The following is a 23,527-nucleotide window of genomic DNA, read 5'->3' as shown; positions in this document are numbered from 1 at the left end:
GCAGTAGTCTCCGGGTTGGATGAATAAGCTTCATAACGTTGGCATGCAGCACAAGGTTTTTCACGTGTGGGCATCTCCCCGGAATCGGTTAGCGGAAGCTGTTGCGCCTGCGTCATTCGCATCACTTGAGATACGACGGGTACACCAGAGGGAGCGAATAATAAAAGCCAAAACCCACGAATGATAAAGACTAAACGAATGCGAGTCGTCTTGGCTACCCTACGCAACGTGAAGTGAAAGCAGGCCAAGGCGGAAGCGACTGCGGCGAGAGGCAAGAAAAAAGTCGCATGCAGGTGACTCAATCAGGAAAGCGTGTACGATCACGACCAGCGACGGAGCGCTTCCAAGCGTAAAAGATATGGCAGGCATTTATGCAGAGACAGTGCACAAGTTCCTTCTTTCGAACGCTTTTGCTTGGAGAGGGATGCGCAGCAACTGTGCGGGCTCGCTTCACCGCGTCGGTGCAAGTGGAGTGGGAGGTCCACGTCGAGTACCAACAACGCCGTCGATAGCTAGCACGGACGCGGCATTTGCAACGTGGCGGTATTGAACAGTGGTCTGTTTTGCGCGCCGGTCGCGTAGCGACGTCCTTCCCCTTCCCCGTCGACCACTTGCCGACCAGCATGCAGATGCCTGAACGAGCGCGGCGAAGTCGCATAGGAAAGAACGGTCGGCAGGAGGCCAGCTGCTTTCAGCGCACAAGGCGAGCGTACAAACGGCGTTGTAGCCATACGAAAGGCTCTGGGTCCACCGTGTCCATTCGGGGCGGTTGTCGCTAGCAATTGATATACAGAAGAGAACGTATACCGAGGGCAAAGCCATGAGCATTGCATCATACCAAAACACGTGCCGTGCAAATACGGTGCGAATCGAAACATTTAAGCTTGGAAGTCAATTATGCAAGGTCCTACGCTCATCACGAGGAGAGCGCGCAAAAAAAGCCAATACAGAGCGTAAGCGTCGAGGGGCGGCGTCAGGTGGCTCGAACGCAGCCTGTCATAGCACTAAGATGGGGCAGTAGTGACAAGTCTTCGATTTTGCGACTATGAGCGGTCGGGATGGGGACGCAGTTGCTGCTTCTGTCCAATGGTGCTGCACGGGTCTTCTTCTAAGCATCATACGCAGGAAAGGAGTAGTAGTATGGCCAATAATGACTGAAAGCACAAAAGTCTCCAAACGTAGTAAACTTACACGGTAAACAAAAGCGGGGAAAATAAACGTAGTAAACTTACACGGTAAACAAAAGCGGGGGCCTGCTGCGATGGACAGGTATATGGAGTGTATATATGGAGCCTTGTATATGGAGTATACTTCAAAACCCTCAAAAGGAACATGCAGTGACTATGAGAATTATACTAGTTTGATTCTTTACCTACGCAAAGAAGTGAAAGGAATACATATGGGGGATCACGTTGTGCGACCATAGAAAACGTGTGGCTGTGCACTCAGACCACGTCGTGCGTCGTTTCCTTAAGTTCAAGTTTGAAGCTGAATTAGAAAACCAAGTCATCCACATGTTTTCTGCACGACCACGCTACAGTAGTTTCACCTTCATAAGATAATGTGGGAAAAAAAACACCTATTTAATGAATGCTGATATTTTGCGGATGCGAGGGCTATACTTAGTGAAACCTATACTTAGTAAACTTAGACTTAGTAGCGGAAGTTTGTTTTCAAGGAGCTATACTTCAACGTAAACAAACCGCATTTGCAGCCGTTGATAGGTTGATATCATACGCCCTGCGGCAAAGCGTGAGATAAGCTGATGAAAGACAGCTCTTTTGCATTGTATGGAACCGTGCGAGAGAGTGACGGCCTTGCTCCTGGAGCGTGCCGGAGATGCGTGACCGTCAAACGCGACGTAAAAGGCAAGCTGCCGCGTGGGGCGTGAAGGACACCTTCAGAGACGCTCTCTACTGCGCATTAGGAGTCATCCGCAAGCTGATTACACGGCTGCTTTCGTTTATTTATTTTTTTTTCAACACGCACTTGCATACAACTTTGTTTATCTTCTTTTCTGGGTACTTCCTTAGCTCAGCATGAAGCTAAAAAGGTTGCTACAACGTATATCAAAAACGAAGAAAAGCAAACGTCCCTGCGTCCGTTGGCTCTCGGCACACAACACTTGACGAATGAAACGGGGCGTGCGGCTGTTTCCTGCTTGAGTGAACATGGCAGCTCGCAAGAGCGAAAGCCTTCACGGTTGCTGCATAATAGGGGTCTGTGGTCTCGCAGCTTTCGAGACGGCGCGGAAGATTCCCCTTCTTTTGCAATATGAATAAAACACGCAGCATTGTAGCTTTTTCCAGCCTTTTTTAAAATCGTATTCACGGGTGAATTAAATTGATTATTTTCAAACCTGTTACAAAATGTGACTCAAATATCTTGCCATGAATTTATTCGATGCCAGTTACTTAGTAATTGTTATTACTGGCTTCTGTATATTTCGTTTTGTCAGTTTTTAAACATGCCACTACGGAGGCATCATAGATGTTACTACAATAAACGATTGATTGATTGATTGATTGATTGATTGATTGATTGATTGATTGGTTTTTTGTGTTGGGAGAGACGTATCTTCCCGTTTTTTTTTTTATTAGAGCGGCACATGAAAGCTTTTTTTTTTTGTATGTGCAACGTAACGTACGTAGAATAATAATTATGAACAATACTTTATTTATAAAAATTTCAAAACATCGTGGAATAGTTCCAGCATGTTATAAAGAATATTAAAAATAGGTAGAGTACGCAGCTATGCCTACATCCAAAAGCGTGTAAAAAAACAGCGGGTCTCAAACTTCGCTGCAGGTTGAAACATTGACGTATCTGTGTTTTATTCCGAAAATATCTTGAGAGTTTGCCGTCGGTCTATACAAACTTTTAGAGTTGGAAGCGGCAATAGGCGACGCTTGCTTTCATTGTAATTTTCAAAAGCGTCAAGTACTAGAGCCCCCTTCAGTAAGGAACGAAAGGCCAAATATGGCTACCGCACTGCGCAGATTATTTGACGACAATATTTGTTTGTTTCTTTCTTTTCTTCTCCTTTTCTTCCTAGCGCGGCTATTACCAAGCATATATTTATATCAATAAGTGATCGTCATCTTTCTATGAGCGCAGCTTTCGTGAGCGAAGCCGCCCACATCGAGTCAGCAGAAATCACGAGGCGAAAAGGAAAGGCCGGTTAGCCAGCAGTTCACGTGTAGCTACAACAGCGACCAACAAATTTACGAGCAACGGGGAGCAGAAAGAGCCAAGCTGACTGACATGCAAGGGCACTCTCGTGCAGCGAAGCTCAATCCCAATTTCTCGCGCCACAAAGCAGGCGCCTCCGGAAGCCTTTTCGCACCACCGCATCAGCGGCAGATGCAGCCGGCTATGGGGCGCCCCTTGCTCGGCCAACCGATTCACTCGAACGCGAGCGGGTACCGCGGCGGAAACCCGACGCCGCCGTTGGCTAGACAGCGCTCCGGTGTCGGCGGTAGCACGAGCCCCGCAGCATGGTGCCTCGAATGTTACAGCACACCTGCACGCCTTTTCTTTCGTTTCCCCCGGGGTTCTCTCCGTGATGGCGGCCAGGGGCATCTCGCCTGCGTTTAACTATGCACAGGTCCTTTCAATCTTCTTCTTGACGCAGAATGCTTTTATGACTTTGCCTACCCAACAGATTTTAGGGGCGAAGCTCCTTAGCGTCGAGGCTTGTCCGTTGTCCGTTGTAGCCACGCTAGTACTGGAAGCGCTCGCTCTCGCGCTCATGCCAAAGAGAAGTCTTCTTCCTCTTGTTCTTCGAGCGCCTTGATGATGATCATAGCCACATATAAAACCACATATAAAAAATTGAAAAAGAGGAATGCAAGCGAGAAATAGAGAGAAAGAAATAAATAATAGGAACACAAATAGAAATAAAGATAAGTAAAGAGAAAAAAAAACGAAAAGGAAAAAAGAGAGGAGGAAAGAAAGAGAAAATGGAAGAGAAACAAAGAAATCTGCTCAGCTCCGCACTGCCTTCAGGATCCATCAGAGGGACTTGCATTGACCTCGTCTTCTCAAATTTCAGGTTGGATCCCATACAAGAACCTTTGGCTTTACATTTCACCGATCATAAGGCGGTCATAATGAAAGGAAAACGCCGCTCACATCTCAACACCATATACGCAGTGTGATTAACAAACAACTTTGTATTACACATGTGTTGTCACGTATTTGAATGGTCGAGTGGCCAATGTACGGGGGGATTTACGGTTAATGATCCCCCGGAGCTTCGTCCACTCATCATCATTCACTTCGTGGATATGCTGTGTTTTTTTTTTTTTTTTTCAGATGCCTGTTATTGAACCTGCGTGCTTTCTCGCACGTATTCGAATTGTGAGGATGACGCTGCAAAGTCCGCCCCAAGAATATTTTAATCTTTATCTTTAATCTTTTAATCTTTTTAAGCCACCATGACCATGCAAAACATTTATGCATTTGCTTAAAGGAGGGATGAGATTGCAAAACCGAAGACACCATGCGTACCTCGAACACCTGGATGCCCCCCCCCCCCCCACCCCAAGGCATTTCTGTTGTTTTTTAACATATGAGTACACTTATCATCTACTCAGAAGAGAGCCTACTGATGAAAAGAAAGTTCATCTACGCATAAATAAATATGTGCTGCAAAGCATATAAGGCAGGCATTCAGAAATTATGACAGGTGGTTTACCACTGAGGAAAGTGTACAATCACTCCTTTCTGCCGGTACTAACATGCGGAGCAGAAACTTGTAAAAAAGAAACCCGAGAAGCTAAGAACTGCACAGCGAACAATGGAACGAAAAATGACAGGCGTAGCATTAAGGACACGGAGACGGCAGAGTGGATCCGGGAGCGAACAGGGGCAGCCGATGTTCTAGTTAAAATTAGGTGACAAGAAATGGACATGGGCGGGTCGCGTGGTGTTTATTTAGTACAGATAACCGGTGGTCAGTTAAAGCAATGAAATGGACATCAAGGGATGGAAAACGCAGCCGAAGACAGTAGAAGGTTACCTGGTGTGATGAAATGAAATGAACAAAATTTGCAGGCATAAAGTCGAATCAGCTCGCGCATTACAGGGTCAATTGGATATCAGTGGGAGAGGCCGACGTTGCAACTCCGCGCTCGGCAAGCCGTTCAGCATCTGCGGTGTGTGTGCGACAAATCAGGGGGGGGCATTGCGGGGTGCGTTTTGGTTGGTGCGCCAGGTGAGACTGACGGTGTGAGACGTGATGACAGGTCTGAAGTTTCCGCTCAACGGCGGCCACACGCCACTTCGAAAGGCGGCCAGCAATTACAGCCGCCGCATACTCCGCGGGCGGCCGTGCGGAACGGCCAGGAACACGGACGACACCAAGACCGTTTAAAACTGCAGGAAGCGACCGTTGCTGCATGGCGTTAAAACAGCCGTCTCTCCGCACTTGTGCCACGGCTCATATGGCACCGCCACGCGTTGGAAACTAACACGCCGCGTTCTCTTTATCCAAGGAGGCGGCACGCCGGTGCTTGTTGCGCTGTTCGATACTTTTTTGTTCCTGTTCCCACCGTTACAATGCTCCAACCAACGCATCTGACTGCCATCAAAGTAATCTCGTAATTTTACACGACCTTTGAACGTCCATTATTTGTGGTACTATAAGTGCGGTAGTTCGTATAAGAACATGCCTCCGCTAACAGGCACATAAACATGTCATGCAAACCTACGAAAGGCGTGGACCTTGAGTGAGGGGACAATAGTAGCTAATTAACCAAACAACCTAATTTTTTTTTCTTGTCCTGTTCAGTACCCACCGATGAGCACTTCCAAACAGGTGGGTCGTTTCCACTACAGATGTTGCTCACACGCAACGCTGCAGGCTTCTTTCGGGCTCTTGTTATCCTAGCTCTGTGGTGCCATGGCACCCTTGGCGTGAGGTGGGCGATTGAGCCAGGCAAATAAGTGAATCAAATATCTACAAATACTCATAATATCAACATAGAAAGGCACTTTAATTCTTATGTCTGGTCGACGTTTGAGGTCTCTATATTATGTGAAAGCGGTCAAATTATTTCAAGAATCGTTTGACGTAGCTCACAAACGTAGCGTGTGTTTCGGATGTGATATCTTCAATCTTGTCCTATAGAAAGTAGGTCACGTTCACGTTATCACTAACGCCAACGAGAAATTATCAGTATTATATGCGTTAGCAAAGCATGCAACGCCGTTCAAAGAAGGCCCTATCTACAGACGCTATGAAGTAAGCGAGGCAGAAGGATATGGGAAAGGGTAAAGGGAGGACGAAGAAAAACACGTGTTGTTGGAGAACACGTTTTCAGGCCGGGGGACACGCTCTAACAGGCAGCTCACGATGGTAACCTGCACGCGGCGTGCTCCGGGAGGCACCGGGGCCTGGTAAGTGACACCGGCAACATGCACCGCCGCATATCGAAGAAGAAATTAAAATAACTCCTCGAGAATCAACCACAGCCCAGCTGCTGTGAAGCACTCCGCTTGGCTCCTGCAGACGCCCGCCGCGAGGTTGTCCTGAGACCTGGCAATCACTTGGCCTTCTCAAGATTTATTTCCCCGCGAAAAAAAAAAAAAAAGAACACGTCCGCGCGCTTGTATATGCAAGCACGGACACATTTTCACGTAGTTCTGATATAGCGGTACGTCGCACTGCATCTAAACCTCTGCAGGAACCTGCTGCTCTGAGACAGCTGCATGGGCGACACGCTTGTGCGCACATTTCTCATTGATTAACAATTCTACGCATTAGGTAAGCTGGCTTTAGTATACAGAGGAGTGGACGGCATGTGACGGCTGCTATCGTGCATTTTATACTCATGCAGCACGCGCGTATATAGGCGCATCCCATTTGCTGGTCCAATAAAAACGTAAAATGACCTGTTGACTGACCTTTGACTTAAAACAGCGCTCAAGCATGTACGCAGGTACGGCACAACGCACAATCACGCTCATGACAGTACAGTGGAGGGTCAAAACCTGCTACACACAATGCGGCAAAAGGACCACTGAGTGAATGTTGATTGCGCACAATAAAGTAACATGGAACTTCACCTGCGTTCGCGCACTATACCGTTCGCATTGCCAGCAATCACTGTGCTGAGGACACCTTCGCTTCACTCTGTCAGGCGTTTGTTCGATTGCCACGCGGAATGTATAGCACAATGCTACGGTTCGCACGCAAGCCTATTCATTTTAAGCCTCGCGGTCTCCGCCAACTTCTTGGCAAGCAGGTACAACGGAAGTAGAGTCAGCAGGTACATATTGCAGTTGATATCCGTATGGATTCTATTGCGTTCACCTCGTCATCAGCGCAATATTCTGAAAGCGCCGAACAAATTTTTGCGCGAGACATAGCTAGACAAGATAGTATCAATAGTTTTTGGACATTCAGGGTTTTGCTTCATCGCCACCTTCCCCCTCATCATCATCATCAACACCTCCTCTCTATAAGACCCCCTCCCCTTTCCTAACGCTGAGTAGCAGGTAAGAAAATTGATTCAGGCCAACCTCTCAGCTTTTCTGTGATAATAAACGTCTCTTTCTCTCTCTCTCTCTCTATACACAACTTGCAAGTGACGTCAGTTCCTGTCTTCCGTCCGCCATCACCGAGCACATACGTCTCAGTGACCGCGCTGTGTTTACGTTCGTGCGCGGATCGTTCAGCGTATAGTGCCCGTGTTTTGATCGTTTGCCTTGCGCTTATGACGACCAAGAATCGGTCTGGACATTATGCAGCCTGCAGTGTCGTCATTGGTGTCGCACGTAATGGTTGAAACAACTTCGCACGAGTCACCTACAGCGGCGCTCTTCGCCGCCTGCATTTTGCGGCGCTCTAACTGCACAGATTTCGTCGCTGATTGCTGCATAAAACCATGGCACAATAACATGTTTGGCGCCCAGTCGAGGTTCGTTTCACCGAAGAGCTAAGAGGCCTCCCGGAAACCAAGACGCGATCGCTGTGTTCAATTCGGTGCTTCACGTTTCGACATAAATTGACCTCCCGCATAACTCCGTGGTGACAGACTCGGCGAAAAGGTGAGGAGATTCGGAAGCATAACTTGCCTGTTATGAAGTGACACCCGCACACACAAACGTTGTGCAACGTCTGAGGTCCTTCCTGTTTACGCGCGCATAAGCCATGTGCTCAGCTTCCCGGACAGCTCTTTCGTGCGGTCGCACGGGTTTGTGATCACGTTTGGCGAACAGTTATGTCCCCGCGCTTGGTCTTTTTTATTATTATTGATTTACACTTCTCGTGCAGCAGTCAAATATCGCACAAATTGCCGTTGCGATGTGCAGCGTTGACGGGAAATGCGAGAGCCGCACAGCTTGAGTCGGTGTCGTCTGCTGCCATGTGCTCGGTAATGGCGGCGCATGCTGCGAAATCGTATCCCAGAGTTCCGCGGTGTGACGTAGTTGCAAGTTATGTATAGGCGTCCTAGACTGTGTCAACCGCAACTTTGGTTCCCGCCAACTTTGTACCATAAGCCAGGGCATGGCAACGTCTTACATCGTGAATCGCTCGTTGGCCGCGTCAGGAAAGCTTTCAACAAGTTCCGATCGAGTAGAATGCCGTGATCGCATAGCAGGCTTTAGAATTTTTCGCCAATCCCGCATGGTCTCGATAACCTCGAACGGTAAGACAATGTAGAAGGGAAAACTCATCATGCAGTAATTATTGACCCCGGAATGGGATGCTAGACCCAGTGATTGTGTCCGGCGCTAAACCGAAGAAGCCACCAGCTGTCGGCGTCTGCCAGAGCACGCTAAAGCACTATACATAACAGGCGCTCACGATGATCTCAGGCAGGATCCAAGCAACGACGAGGAAGAGGATATGGAAAGAGCTGGCTACGGCAACAACATGATGTTTCCGCGCAAGACAAAGCCGAAGACTTCGGCGTGCAGCTGCGACGTCAAATGCATTCTTTTGAAATTTCTGTTCCATGCCAGCTTGGTGCATATCAGAGTGTATGTGATAGAGACGAAAACGGGCAGTAATACATGTATACTGACGGTGCATTTACTCACATTTCATGCTTGCATCTACACCCGAGTGCTGCACCATCTGTATTTTCCCGTTTTTTTTTTTTTTCTGCCGATTATCAGGAACCGAAGAAAATAAGACAGCTAGTGTTTTTTTTCTTTTTCAGATAGACCCATTGGTAGAATCAGTCAACCCGACCCTAAGATAGGATAATGTGTCGAAATGTATAAACCGCTTCACATTTGGCTTACGGATTTAAGTTGCTGGTGTAGGTGCCATATGATGACCGAAGCAATTACAGGTGTATATCAGTGTGATCCCTATTTTCAAAATTCGTAGAACGAATTTGGAGTGCAAGCTTTAATAAATTATTGTTGTAAAAATATACAATTGTAAATCAGTCAGTTCAATTTTTAAAAGGAAAGGTTATGAAGCGAGAAACAACGTGACAAAAATTAAAGACAACATATTCAACAATATCGAAATAAGTATTTCACTATTGCAATTTGAGCTTTCAAAAGGCACTTCACAACATCTGGCATGATAATTTGTTTGATAAACGTGAAAACCACAATATTTTAAGTGTAACATCATAGTCCTACGCGTAGTTATTCCCATACAGTTCTCATTTCACTTGGTTACATGATTTGAATATGACAAAAGCATTCATAAGTGTGGCGTACCACAGGGTTCAATGTTGGGTTCTCTTGTTGTTTATGACGTGTATTAACGACATCGTCCATATTCTTATGACTGATCAGATGCACTTATATGCAGATGATACCATGGTCTTGTTTCCTGGAGACAACCTACATAAATTCGAATCTATGCCAATTGCATGGATGCATGAACTTAGCATATAAGTATCAAGCAGCAAACAATATATAATCCGCCTCTTTCATTTTGCTGTGTTGCCCTCTAACGTTTTGGTAGGGGTTTGGTAGGGGCCAGGACAATCGGTATTGCCAGAAGCAAAGCCTCCGAGATGAAGAGATGTTTCGCGACTTTTCCGCTAGGGGATAGCGCATGCGCAGGGGAGTCGTGAAAAAGGCGGATTGCAAAGAAGACAATGTTTGTTTTTCTTTTTTCGCACGATAAAGCAGAATCGATTACGATGTCAAGCTAGACTGTCACTGACTTTTAGGCGTTACTTTCCGAGTAAGCTTATGTGGCCTCATGTGATACCGTTCGATTGAAGGTGGCTAGGTCTTCCCAGCACAGAGCGGTCTATAGATTAAATACAGAATTACGAGGTGGTGTCAGAAAGTTTCGAGAGTGGTACTGTTTTAAAGAAAGTAATCTATCTTTTTTGAATTCAGACACCCTCACATTTGAAATAGTTTCCTTGCGCATGAATGCGGCACTTCTAGCGTTCCTGCCTATTTGCGAATATGTCCTGGTCGTCTTATTTCTAGAAGGAATCGCGCACATTCGCTTCTGCGATTCGAGGATAACTTAAGCGATCGTGTCAAAATGAAGGTATTTAAGCTTTTTGCATTTTCTTTTTAATTTCGGGAAGACAGCGAAATGACATGCGACGCAGCAGTTGCAGTTGTCGCTGTTTAATAGAAGTACAACATCTCCGCGACCGAAAGAAGGCTGGTTTGCAGTTCGACAAAGTGTGTGGTCATCATATCCATTTAGGCAATCGCCGCATCATGCATCAGATATTTCTCCCGTACGGCCGGACTATGAAAAGAAATTTCGTTTCACTGACAAGGACATCTGAGGGTGGCGGTAACTTCCGAACTACAGGGAGCACAGGGAGCTGAATGCTGGACGACGACAGTGCATACTGTCACAGCTCACTCTGCGCACGCAATTTCCTCGCCGTGAACAATGCGGTTTCCACCCCATCCCACTCGTCTTATATGGGTCCCGCCGATTTCATTCTCTTCCCGACATTAAAGCTTCAGCTCGAAAGTCGCCATTCTGATACTGTTGCCTTAGCGAGCTCGAATCGAAGAAGTGCCTTCGACTCCTCTCAGAAAGAATATATATATATATATATATATATATATATATATATATATATATATATATATATATATATATATATATATATATATATATATATATATATATATATATATAGTTGCAGCAAGGAAGTCACGTTGGCCCCAGTAGAATAAGGAACAAGGGAGAGTACGACGCACGTTGGTTTTTGCGGTATGTTTACTGACGTTTCGGCTGGTGGACCAGCCTTTGTCAAAGTAACAAGTACATGTCAACGAGTCTCCTTATAAATACGATATACATGAGATAGCATAGCATGGCGACGTAAATCAGCGATTACACAATTCACTGCGTGCAGTGCTCATGACGGTACAGTTAGATCACATGCGGAAAAAAAAAAGAAGAAAGAAAAAAGTACAAAAATCACTTCTTCGCGCACACAGCATTACTATGTACGAACGCGATATCGACAATTACAATGCTAACATGGCAATATCAATGTGCCGTGGACAGTGCAGCGAGATTGTACGTTCAGTTATTGCGAGGCAAATAGATGAGTAGTCTACTCTTTTTATTGGCGCGTGCGCGGTGAAATACAGTCTTGCATCCATACCTATGGTAACAGAAGGGGTGATTAATCAGCGCAACTAACTATAAAACATGGATACATAAATGCACACAGTCAAAGCGGCATTACAGACAGTATTCAGCAAGCTTAATCGATGACGTAACGGGCTGTGGGTTCAAGCGCAAAGCTGAACTTTCATGGATTGTCCCAGTTAAGGCTGATGATGCTTCGTGGGCACGCTAGAAAGTGTGCCTGTACTTTCGTTTAGACCTGATGAAACGGTGTTGAATTTATAGATTAAGTAAGACTCGCGGATTTCACGATCATGATGAGAATGAAAGCCTGATTCAAGTATAGTGGCCCTGATTTTGTCGAAAGAATGCCCTGGTAAGCGGATATGTTTAGAAAGCGGCAGGTTGGGTAGCGTATTAGTATGAGATCTATGGTTGTTGAAGCGTACTCGGAACGGCGTTTCAGTTTGGCCAATATACTGTTTTTGGCAGACGGCGCACTCGAGCATGTATATGACGTTAGAGCTATCGCAATTAAAGGAGCCGCGAACCTTAAGGGTGAAGTTTGAAGACGTACTAATGACTTCCTGGGTGGTTTGCATATGTAGACACAACTTGCAACGTGGTTTGTTGCAAGGTGCACAACCAGATATTGTGGGTACATTTAATTTCGACGATGTTAACATGTCGCGGAGATTCTTTGACCGCCGGTAAACCACGCGAGGTGGTTCAGGAAAGATATTTTTCAAATGTTCACTTTGGGTAAGGATGTTGTGGTGGCGTTTCAGTATAGAAACAACCTTTGGCACTGATGCTGAGTAAGTCAATACGAGATTAGTATCAGTACGTCGCTCAGGTAAACAGTTTCCGCCAAGAATGTCGGCTCTATTCAATTGGTCTGCTCGGTCTATAGCGTCATATACATGCTCGAGTGCGCCGTCTGCCAAAAACAGTATATTGGCCAAACTGAAACGCCGTTCCGAGTACGCTTCAACAACCATAGATCTCATACTAATACGCTACCCAACCTGCCGCTTTCTAAACATATCCGCTTACCAGGGCATTCTTTCGACAAAATCAGGGCCACTATACTTGAATCAGGCTTTCATTCTCATCATGATCGTGAAATCCGCGAGTCTTACTTAATCTATAAATTCAACACCGTTTCATCAGGTCTAAGCGAAAGTACAGGCACACTCTCTAGCGTGCCCACGAAGCATCATCAGCCTTAACTGGGACAATCCATGAAAGTTCAGCTTTGCGCTTGAACCCACAGCCCGTTACGTCATCGATTAAGCTTGCTGAATACTGTCTGTAATGCCGCTTTGATTGTGTGCATTTATGTATCCATGTTTTATAGTTAGTTGCGCTGATTAATCCCCCCTCCTGTTACCATAGGTATGGATGCAAGACTGTATTTCACCGCGCACGCGCCAATAAAAAGAGTAGACTACTCATCTATTTGCCTCGCAATAACTGAACGTACAATCTCGCTGCACTGTCCGCGGCACATTGATATTGCCATGTTAGCATTGTAATGGTCGATATCGCGTTCGTACATAGTAATGCTGTGTGCGCGAAGAAGTGATTTTTGTACTTTTCTTTTTCTTCTTTTTTTTCCGCATGTGATCTAACTGTACCGTCATGAGCACTGCACGCAGTGAATTGTGTAATCGCTGATTTACGTCGCCATGCTATGCTATCTCATGTATATCGTATTTATAAGGAGACTCGTTGACATGTACTTGTTACTTTGACAAAGGCTGGTCCACCAGCCGAAACGTCAGTAAACATACCGCAAAAACCAACGTGCGTCGTACTCTCTCTTGTCCTATATATATATATATATATATATATATATATATATATATATATATATATATATATATATATATATATATATATATATATATATATATATATATATATATATATATATATATATTTCTCTCGTTCTCTTTCTTTCTCCCTCTCCGTACTCGTCCTCTCGGCCGTCATATTTATTGCATCGCACACCGGACAAATAGGCGTACGTGTTCTTGGATCGAAGCATAAGATAAAAAAGAGGACGAAGACAGCGCGTGTCGGTTCACGATGATGACAATTATCTGTCGATGCGAAACGGCACAACGAAAAGCTTAACATCTCCGATGTAAAAATTAATAACAATAAATTATCTGCGTAACAAAAAATGCGGTAACGACCATATGACCCATACAAAATGCCATACATAGTGGAACATAAATATCCGTTATTTGTAATGTCTGCAAATAACAGCAAACTCTATGTGCGCATTTTTGGTGAAGTGAGAAAGAATGAAATGCCTTTATCAGTCGCTACAGAAATAAAAACGTTTGTAGTATGCACAGAACTGACATAATTGTAAGAAACAGCCCCTACAAATTACGACACACATTTACTTGATTATCAAGTAACTAAACTCTCGAAATTCTGTAAAACAGTTAAAAAGTTTCAAATAAAGATTATCACTGTTTCGTTCTAGCATTTGTGTAAGTCAACATTTCTGACGTGGCATGGGCGCTGCTGGTAGTCTTTAATGCTGCAGCTCCCGAACATTGTTCTCTGGCTGGTTTGAATATTGTAATTGGAATATTGTTCTCTGACTTCATTTCAATGTTAAGTAGTTAACTTCATAAAATTGGAATGCCCTGTATACCGTAAGAACACTGATCTTTTCTTCTTCTTTTTTTTACCCTATTTGCTATGTTCTGTGGCAAAAGTTAGTTCTTAGAGAAAGAAAACTAGTTAATAATCCCAATGTTCTTTTTTTGTTCTTGTTTTTGTTTTTGCAAGTTTACGGATTAATAAACATAAGCTTTGTCTATGCGGATGTTGTTTTCCAAGTCTGGTATCGCATACAAAAACGAACCTTCCAATTATCGACCCATCTCATTAACGTGTACGGTTGGTAAACTGCTCGAACACATAATCTTAAAGCACATAACGGAACACCTTGAAGAACACAAATTACTATCCCCTTTTCAACACGGCTTTCGTCAGGGCATGTCTACAGTAACACAACTCATTGAAATGGTCCATGACGCCTCATTAAGCATCGATCATCAAAAACAAATTGATCTTATTCTGCTGGGTTTCTCGAAAGCATTTGATCGGGTGTCACATAGCAAACTCATCTTGAAACTCCAACTTACTCTGGGCAAGGGCCAAATTCTTGACTGGATTACTAACTTTCTTACAGACAGGTCGCAGTTCGTGGAAATAAACCACGTCCAATCGTCAGTTGTACCGGTGACCTCTGGCGTACCGCAAGGCAGCGTTTTGGCGCCGGTATTATTCTTACTTTTTGTAAACGATCTGCCTTCATCTGTTAGTGTTGGATGCAGGTTATTTGCAGATGACTGCATCCTGTACAAAGAAATAAACTCACAAGAGGACCATATCGCCTTAAATATGGCCTTAGAAGCGGTTTCAGCTTGGTGCAGTCAGTGGCAAATGAACATTAACGAAAAAAAGTCCGCGCTCTTATCTATAACTAGAAAAAAGCATTCATCCGAATTCAACTACGTCATCAATTCAGCTACCCTTTCTAAAGTCACTAAACATAAGTATCTCGGGGTCATTCTGTCACATGACCTACGATGGGACGCTCATATTCACTACATCACATCGTCTGCGCTAAAAAGACTGTTATTTATAAAAAGGCGATTACAGCAAGCACCACCACACACAAAGTTACTGGCGTATAATACACTTATTCGACCCATCCTGGAGTACGCAAACGCTGCCTGGTTCCCGTACACAAAAAAACTAACCAGCAAGCTCGAAGGTGTCCAACGAAAAGCGCTTAGGGTTATTTTTAACAAATTTAATCGAACAGATTCGCCTACAGAATTGCTTAAGAAGGCTGGACTACTAACCATAAAAAACCGGGCGACATTGGCACGCTTAAAGCTAATGTACCAACTGTTACACAGTCAGCTAAACATAGACAAGTCCCGCTACATCAAGCTATCCGCAGCTAGAACTACCCGCCACAAATACTCTCATACCCTTGCCCCTTACAAATATCACACAGATGCTTTCAAATTCTCGTTCTTCCCGCTTGCGATCAGAGAATGGAATAGCCTGTCCCCCTCCATTACCAGTAGCACATCCTTAGCCACTTTCTCAAAACTAGTAGAAGGCGACTTGATAGCCTCGCAAACCTAATATGGTGTTACGTGAACTTTTTTGTTCTTGTTTAAGTGCCAATGTGTTTGTACTTTGAAAAAATGTTCTTGTATGTTTTTTTTTAATTTCTTATTATTATTTTTTATTTTTATTTTTTATTTTTTTATTGACTGTACTAAATCACTGTCTTTGATTGTTCACCTGTTATAATCCCTCTGGGATTGACAGTATGTATAAATAAATGGTACTGCTGTTTCATGCATATTTCATGCAAATTATGCTAACATATCCAACAAGCAGGAGCGGGACCTTTTCTTGCGGTCAGTGAATCCTTATTTTGTCCTGACCCGCGGGTGTGTATTGTTCCAAAGAATAAGATAAATATCTTCCTCTCACTGGCGTAGCAAGGGGGGGGGGGTTAACCCCCCCCCCCAAAGTTTTTTTTAATTTTGCATGTGTTTTCCAATTTTGCACACATACAAACGCACGTAAGAATATACATAAACTATAGTTGAACCGCCCCCCCCCCCCCCCCCCCGCCCGAAATTCTGGCTACGCCCCTCCTTTTTATAGTGAAGTGCCACGGTATCATGGCTTCACTTCTTTGTTGAACGACGCGTTAGTCTCTAGGACGCTTGGCAAAGTCTTGCTCTAAGTCAAAACCCGTCATGATAAAGTCGCCTGATCAGGCTATCGGATCACCGCCGTGTCAGTGAAGCCGTAGTTATCGCGACTTGGCGCAGTCATTATCCTTCTCTAAAAGCAAAACAGGGGGGCGTCCGAGGGAAAGGACCTCCTGCGAAACCGTCGCACCCTCCGAAAGCGGCCAGCGACTGTAGTGGCGACCGGCATCATCGCAGGCGTTTCGAGTGGCGCTCTCGTTTCGAGCGAACGACGCCCGGCAAAGACGCGCGGCGGGGTCGCACGTGCACGCTGCACCCGCCTTCCTCGCAAGACCCCGAAGCCCCACGGGGCGTGCATACGAGGTGCTGCCTAAACAGAATGCCACGGAGTTGCGCTATCCACTTTTAGCTCATGCAAATTTGCCCCCTTTACGCCGCTTGCCGGATGGTATCCTTGCGCCGGAGCGATCGCAAGCGTCCATGGGTGGTAATAACGTGAAGTGACACAACTGAGACTCGAGTCTCGCAGCCAGCAAAAAAAAAAGAATGTGCCAATTGAGCATAAGGCGCTCAGAAATGACAAACTTCGTCTGGCAAGTCGCACAAACTGTGTTCGCATGGATATACTGTGTACTGTAGATGTCACAGAAACAACTTCACCTATTCAAGAAATTCACGTTGATGGAGCGATTTTACCGAGCTATAGAGCAACGTGGCGGGACCAGGAGAGGCACACATATCGAAACACTCACGACGACTAATGTTATTTGATCGCTCGTACAAGATTTTATTCTCGATTAATGGGCGTCGCCATCTTGGACTGATAAACGAATGTTTTCTCTTTTCTATGTCGTGACGTGAAATAAACAAGGTCATAAAACGCCGAATGCACCAGCCCAGCCGTCTCATTGCGTATGAGCTTACCGTAGCACTGTTCGTTTAGCTGATACGGACACAAAACGGCAAAGTTAACAGCCCAGGATGGCGGCACTTGAACGCGTCCGTAAAATAGTATTTACCGTGAGAACGTTCGTCCGCGTATATTAGCCGATGCGGCGACTCCAAACGACTGAAATATTTCCCCGCGTGGGCAGTCCGTTAAAGAAAAGCTAGGGGTTGTAGAAAATACGTAATATAATGACACTGATAAACCTGACTACCGTATACAATGCGGGATCATCACGCAAGGCACCCACATGCAATTGTACATACGTGTACAGTACGGTCCACTGTTTAAGGGAACACTCGAATGAGCACCCTTCATATTGCTGGTCCCCTAACGGCAACTGGATGGGGAAACTTCGTTCGTGCATGGCACTGTTCTGTCAAAAGGAGTCGCAACTGTCAGCGGCACTCGAATTCACACGGCCGCTGTGTTTACAACATGCGTGCTTGGCGCCCAAACATAGACGATGGGCTAAGGTCCGGGAAGCGCTGGCTGCCGCTCGAATTCACCGGCAGCATTTCGGCGCCCGCACAAGAAACACTACACTACGTAAACGTGAACTTCGAGCATTGAGCACGTTCGCCCAGCGCTGTTGCCATGAGGCTTGGATCGACGAACATTCAAAAAGAACAAAAGTGAGATCGCGAGCCGGGAACACGTAGCAACGCATCGCGGGAGAAGAGAAGAGGAGAGAGGGACGCAACTGAACGAGCTCCAGCACCGACTCCCGTTTTCTTCTTTCACATGTAACCCCACCGATTCACTTGTAACTTCAGTTGAATACAGTTTTCTTCTTCAAATCGAACCTTGCCTTAAATCCAACATTTGGTCACCGCTGACACAACTGCCAACCAGCGGTGCTCTTATTCAAATATAAGCCACTATGCTTTTGCAAGAGAGCGTAATCCGAACATGCCCTGCACGCAAGTGGTCCCTTTAACAGTGGACCTGTCTGTACATGCACTGAAACACATGTTGATCAGGGTTGATCAGGGTACGCACTGGGAAAGAACACGCCCTACGCAAACACACTCTCTTTAGCTAACACTCTGCAGAAGCAGGAAAGTAGTCCTCATATGTAACACATCTGTCGTCATACTCACATATGGAAATACAAGGTCGAGCTTTAAAGGCGCATCGACAACGAGAGAGGGCGAGCGAGAGAACAGCCTAAAATATAGATATAGGCGTAAACCACCGCACCTGTGTGATTTATACCCAGCAGGCAAGCTGTCGTGACTTGGCCTGGTGTCGCTCACTAATGGCTCGTGACAAGGCTCCAAAAATATAACATAGTTGGTTCGTTTACGGGGTTTAGCGTCCCAAAGCGACTTAGGCTATGAGAGACGCCGCAGTGGAGGGCTCCGGATAATTCGAGGGTTCTTTAACGTGCACTGACATCGCACAGTGCACGGCCTCTAGCATTTCGCCTCCAAATAGAACAAGCATAATATAGTGTAATGTTGTTATAGTGGTAGTAGCAGTAAAAAAAATACATTTATTAAGATAGATGATACTTTTTGAACCGGGCGTTGTATATTCGCGGGGAAAAAAAGGTGCGTGAAGACTTAGAGGCTCAGTTGGAGTGAGGTATATGTCAAAGATACATTGGCGACCTCGCCTGTCGGATTAATTCCCCGTGCATATGAGTTACGCTGGAAGCGCTGAAGTCGCTTCCGGAAGGCTTCTGTGCCGGTGTGATTGAAGTTCCTTGCTGCCACTTTAGGTGCGCGCTCAGGACCGTTGCCGTTGAAGTGGTTGGCGACGAGAGAGAGAAGGACAGGACCGTTGCTGCTGAATGCAAATGGACCGCCTTAATCAGACTTCGCCAGATCATGCCTTGGAGCCGAAAGATAATTATGGTGGCAGAAATGTGGTGCATTAGAAGCTCTTCATTCTGTCACCTGACGTCGTTGTCCTCTGCGAGATTCAAATCAGCCTGAACAGCGTGTGATCTCACAGCAATAGCGCGCGCCGCTTCCTTGAATTGATTACGTACTCACGTTCAGCGACCACAGTGTTACACTCGGCGCATTGAGCCAGCGTGCGCACTTTACCGTAAGCCATGATCAAAGCGTCGAGGATCTGACTCCCTAAGTGCTGTGAGAAACCCTAGCAATGGTTCCCGGCTTTATTCAGAAATTGACACCAGTTTTTTTAGTATGCGAAGCCTTTAGCGGAGACGTTCGTTGTCATACAGGCGGTGAAGTATAGCAGCGAATGGTGTTTGCTGTGTCATGATAAAGCACACCAAGGAAATAAAGCGTGTGAGCAACAGGTTTCAATACAATGGCCCTGCTTTCACAAATATGTATCTAGGTGGCTGCGCAGTAGTCCTCTCAATAAAGACGATCGGAGGGGTCTACCAAACGGAAAAGGATAGTTTAGAAATAATCGTAATCGTGCCTATTGAATCTGTGAATAATTTAGAACGGCACATTGCCCAGTGTAAGTACAGAGCCTCCTCTGAAGTGCAGCATAGAACTTGATGCTTCCGAAGTTTTTACTTAATTTCTTTTTTTCTCATAGGTGTGAAAAGCATATCAGAAAAGTGGGATTTTGCAGCTGTATGATAAGAAGAGTACAGGTATCACAATAATAAATGATCTCTTTCGCTAACTGTCACTACTTATATATTTAATTAGTTATTCTATAACACCAGCATTAATCACATTAAGGAGGTGCTGCGGCACATGCTTCGTCGTTACATAACATGTACAGATATGAAATAATCTATGTCGCGTTTCAAACAGCGTGCATCACGAGGCACCAATAGACAAAATCGCAATAAACATTTTTACAATATGTGGTGGTCTCAAAAGGGAGCACTAAAGCCTGAAACTACAAATGCACTAAGCTCAATAACGAAAATTTTAGTCAAGAAGGCATTATTCAGGCGCTTCATGATAGTGATTTGTTGCCAAATAGGCACCGACCTGTCCGCGTAATCGGTAACGTTATGTGACACTGAAATGATTATTTCTGAACAAAATTGCTCAGGCAAAAGTACAAGCCGGCAACGACATGTACATGCTTATGTTTTTAAGCGTAACATTCATGTGTAACTACCCTGGTATTCGACAACGACGGAGCTTTACAGCGTTTAACTATATGAGTTGCGGCTTATTCGAGGTCGTTATAAACAGGTCTTTATAGCGCACCTAAACCGTAAAGCAATGAAGGTTGAGTGAGGCCAAGAGATTTCAGGTTGAGGTGCGTCAAAGCTCTCGAACGTTCGCTCCCTTGTGCTTATCACAAAACAGATACTGTAGAAGTTGATGTCGTTTTGTCAAGGACCGGCATATTTGATCCACCACCCGTATATTACAACGCGATACAGCCCTTTATTTTATTTTTTTCTATCCTGCTGACAAAAGCCTACCAAAACAATGTTATTTGAAAGTTCATTCTGCTATTATCTAGTAATGAATGCCGCATTACAATATGAACTCGCAATTCAGACACTGCGGCGTATAGCACGCCGTAATTGCGCCCCTCGGCTGTCAGTGGAGCGACGTACGTACGTTGAACGGGCATCGCTCTCCTTCAAAACTGCAGTGGGAAACAATGCGTGCGCATTTCTGGCGCTGACTCTGCGTCGTTTGGCGTTCCGTTACCGCCAGCCGGTGGCAGCGACACTTTAAGCGGCGTCGGTATACCTTGCAACTGTCAGCTGCAGTACACCCGAGCCGCGGGGAGAGGGTGAAGGCGCGTCTCCTCCGGTCTCACTATTGTTCTGCGTCGGGAGGTGGTGCCACGGCGGTTCAGAGGCGCGCCGCGCGACCACCGCAGGCAGCGGGCGTGCCCCTGCGCCATTTGGCGCGAAAACGCTCGAGTTCAAAATTACTCCCTAGCAGCGCGGACCGAACGGACCTAGACTCGGCGTGACGCTCACAGAGCTACTCGGGCGGCTTCTACACTCCTACAGGCGCCGACCGGGGAGCGGTTCCGCAGCAGTGAACCGAACAACGAGCGAAGGGGTCAGCGGGGTCCGTCTAACGCGCGCCGCGCCATCGTTGGGCGCTGGCCGTAGTAGAGGAGGCTAAACAGCGCTGGAAAGCGCTAGGCGAAAGAAAAACAACGTCGTTTTTCTCCACGGCGACGCGCGTCCTTCGCACCGGCGATGAGTAAACGCGAAAGTAACGAACGGCCGAAGGATCCGCCCATGAAATGCCGCGCGTCGCGGACGCACGGTCGCCGCTTAGCCCGTTTCCACGACGTATTCTCGTCGGGCGCGCCGCTGCGCTTTGGGCGCCCATTGTGACAGCGCTGACAGGTGTCTGTAGCGATGCATCCGCTGCACAGCTGCATCGGAATCCATTGTGTTCGACACACTACACGCGTTCAAAACATGCGTGGATTCGTTTCAGTCTTCGAACGTAACGAGCGCTGCGCTTTGTACGACAGAGAAGTTTCTGAAGTCTTAGTATGCCCTGATTGCTTAGTGTAATGAATGTATTTCACAGACTACTCTGGGCCTTCAGGAAAACTGGGTTTGCCCTCTGTTTAATAAAATAAAATGTAGGAAGAGTCTACAGGCCTGTCGAGAACATGCCAGTACTAACTCCTCCGTGGACTTAGCACTGAGTGTAATTCACTTACTTCTCTGATTAGCCATTACAGTACGGGAAATTCGCTCGTTCACTGGTGGCAGGATTTCTTGGTTGTATACGGAAGACGTTCACATCTTCACAGAGCCTGTTAATCTACATTTGGACAGCTAGTTGAAACAAAGCGACATGAGGAATTCAAAGACAAGCTCCATACGGCTCCACGCGCTATTGTAGTAGCATCAGCGGAAGTGAGTAACCTATGGAGCGTTCTTGTTCCTGCTTCATCTGCATAGATTGTAAACACCTGCTTCCATTTGGCACGACCTCCGCAAGCACTCCTTTGGGTGTATTGTTATGCGTTATTTTCGGCACAAGCAGCCAATGTCCGGCCTGTTCGAAACTATTGCCAAATTATTTGACAAATTTTCTGATTTATGAATCTCTGCTGCAGCCGCAGTTTGCACCGTGGGTCAACCACGTTCCGAGCACGCGGATGTCCACGCCCCAAACTTCAAATAGCATCGCGCCTTGCACGACGGGACTGTTGCTGAAGGATCGCTAGGTATCTGTCAACAACAGTGCCAGTGTCGATGACGGAATCACCACAAAATAAAGCTGTCACTCGAAACTCGGTGGGGACGCGTGATGGCATGCGACTCCGCGCCCACGGGCCCATCCGACAGAAGTGCGGGGGCTAGAAACACTTACGGTTCAATGCCGCTGAGCCCGAGTGTATCCACAAGCAGGTTGTCGGTGACTTCATTGCTGGTCAGGGCCGCGGATCCGAAACCCGACCAGACGCCACAGAGCCACAACCCGGCCAGGGCGGCTAGCATGGCGCACTGAGTAGCTCTCGGCGTCGCCGCGAGGTCGCAGCACCGAATAAAAGCGCTGCCGCGCGCGCGCGCGCGCGCGCTGGGCGTGCGCGTTTGCGGGCGGCTGGAGCAGCGGGCACTGGCCGCTGGTCAAGCTCGCGTGGTACCCCGCTTCAGGCGCCGGGACCCATGGTGCGCGGGCGAATCGCTTGCACGGCCGGCTGAGCACACACTCGCACAACACTCGCGCGCCGATCACGGCCTGCCAGCGCGGCCGGCCAAAGCGCGCATTTCGACGCGTCGCTGAGTCAGGTGCCTGGCGAGCTCGTAAGTTATTTTGAAACTGGCCAACGCCGAAGCGAAAAAACCTGTTGTGGTGCGCTCGGACCGCCGCGAGGACGCCTTGATGCGAGTGGGCAAAGAGAAAAACAAAAAGCGATGCGAAACCGGTTTGCTTCTTCTCTTTCTTTTGAGCGAGAGATCATTATCGAGCGGCGGCAGTGGAGTAAAGTGGAATTACGAGCGCACTCGTGACGTCACGATTTTTTGGGGTCGCCGCGGTGGCAGTCTTGCTTCCTCTTCAATTTTTTGCCGGTGAGATGTTTTTGTTGACGTCGACGCCCACATTTTTGCGATGGGCGGCTTCGGCGCACGGAACCGATCGGCTGCAGCTGCCGCCGCCGTGCGTCTCATTAGATAAGCAACAAGCCTCCTCGCGTCCGACAAATGCGAAAGGTGCACACTTAATTTGAATGGTAAATGCGCGCGCTTCTCGAGTGCGATGCACCCATGCTCGTACACAAGCCATCCGTGTCAGTTTTAACACGTGCCAAGCAGTGTAATCTTCGCGAATGCATGGAGATGCGGAAGCCAGCTCTGTTCGCGGAGAAGTAATG

At 46.5% G+C, this 23,527-nt stretch overlaps 1 protein-coding gene across 1 annotated transcript in view; it reads right to left on the bottom strand.

Moving 5' to 3' along the window:
* LOC119404758 (CD109 antigen-like) overlaps positions 1-22,979 on the bottom strand; it is a 99,163-nt gene extending 76,184 nt beyond the window's left edge. Inside the window, 1 exon segment of the mRNA XM_037671423.2 lies at positions 22,525-22,979. Within this exon segment, the coding sequence (XP_037527351.1) occupies positions 22,525-22,652 (128 nt within the window). The 5' untranslated portion in view covers positions 22,653-22,979.
* Between the last annotated feature and the right edge of the window lie 548 nt (positions 22,980-23,527).

The sequence above is a fragment of the Rhipicephalus sanguineus genome, chromosome 1 (genome assembly GCF_013339695.2).
Source record: "Rhipicephalus sanguineus isolate Rsan-2018 chromosome 1, BIME_Rsan_1.4, whole genome shotgun sequence".
Lineage (NCBI taxonomy): Eukaryota > Metazoa > Arthropoda > Arachnida > Ixodida > Ixodidae > Rhipicephalus > Rhipicephalus sanguineus.
This window is presented reverse-complemented; position numbering and strand designations above follow the sequence as displayed.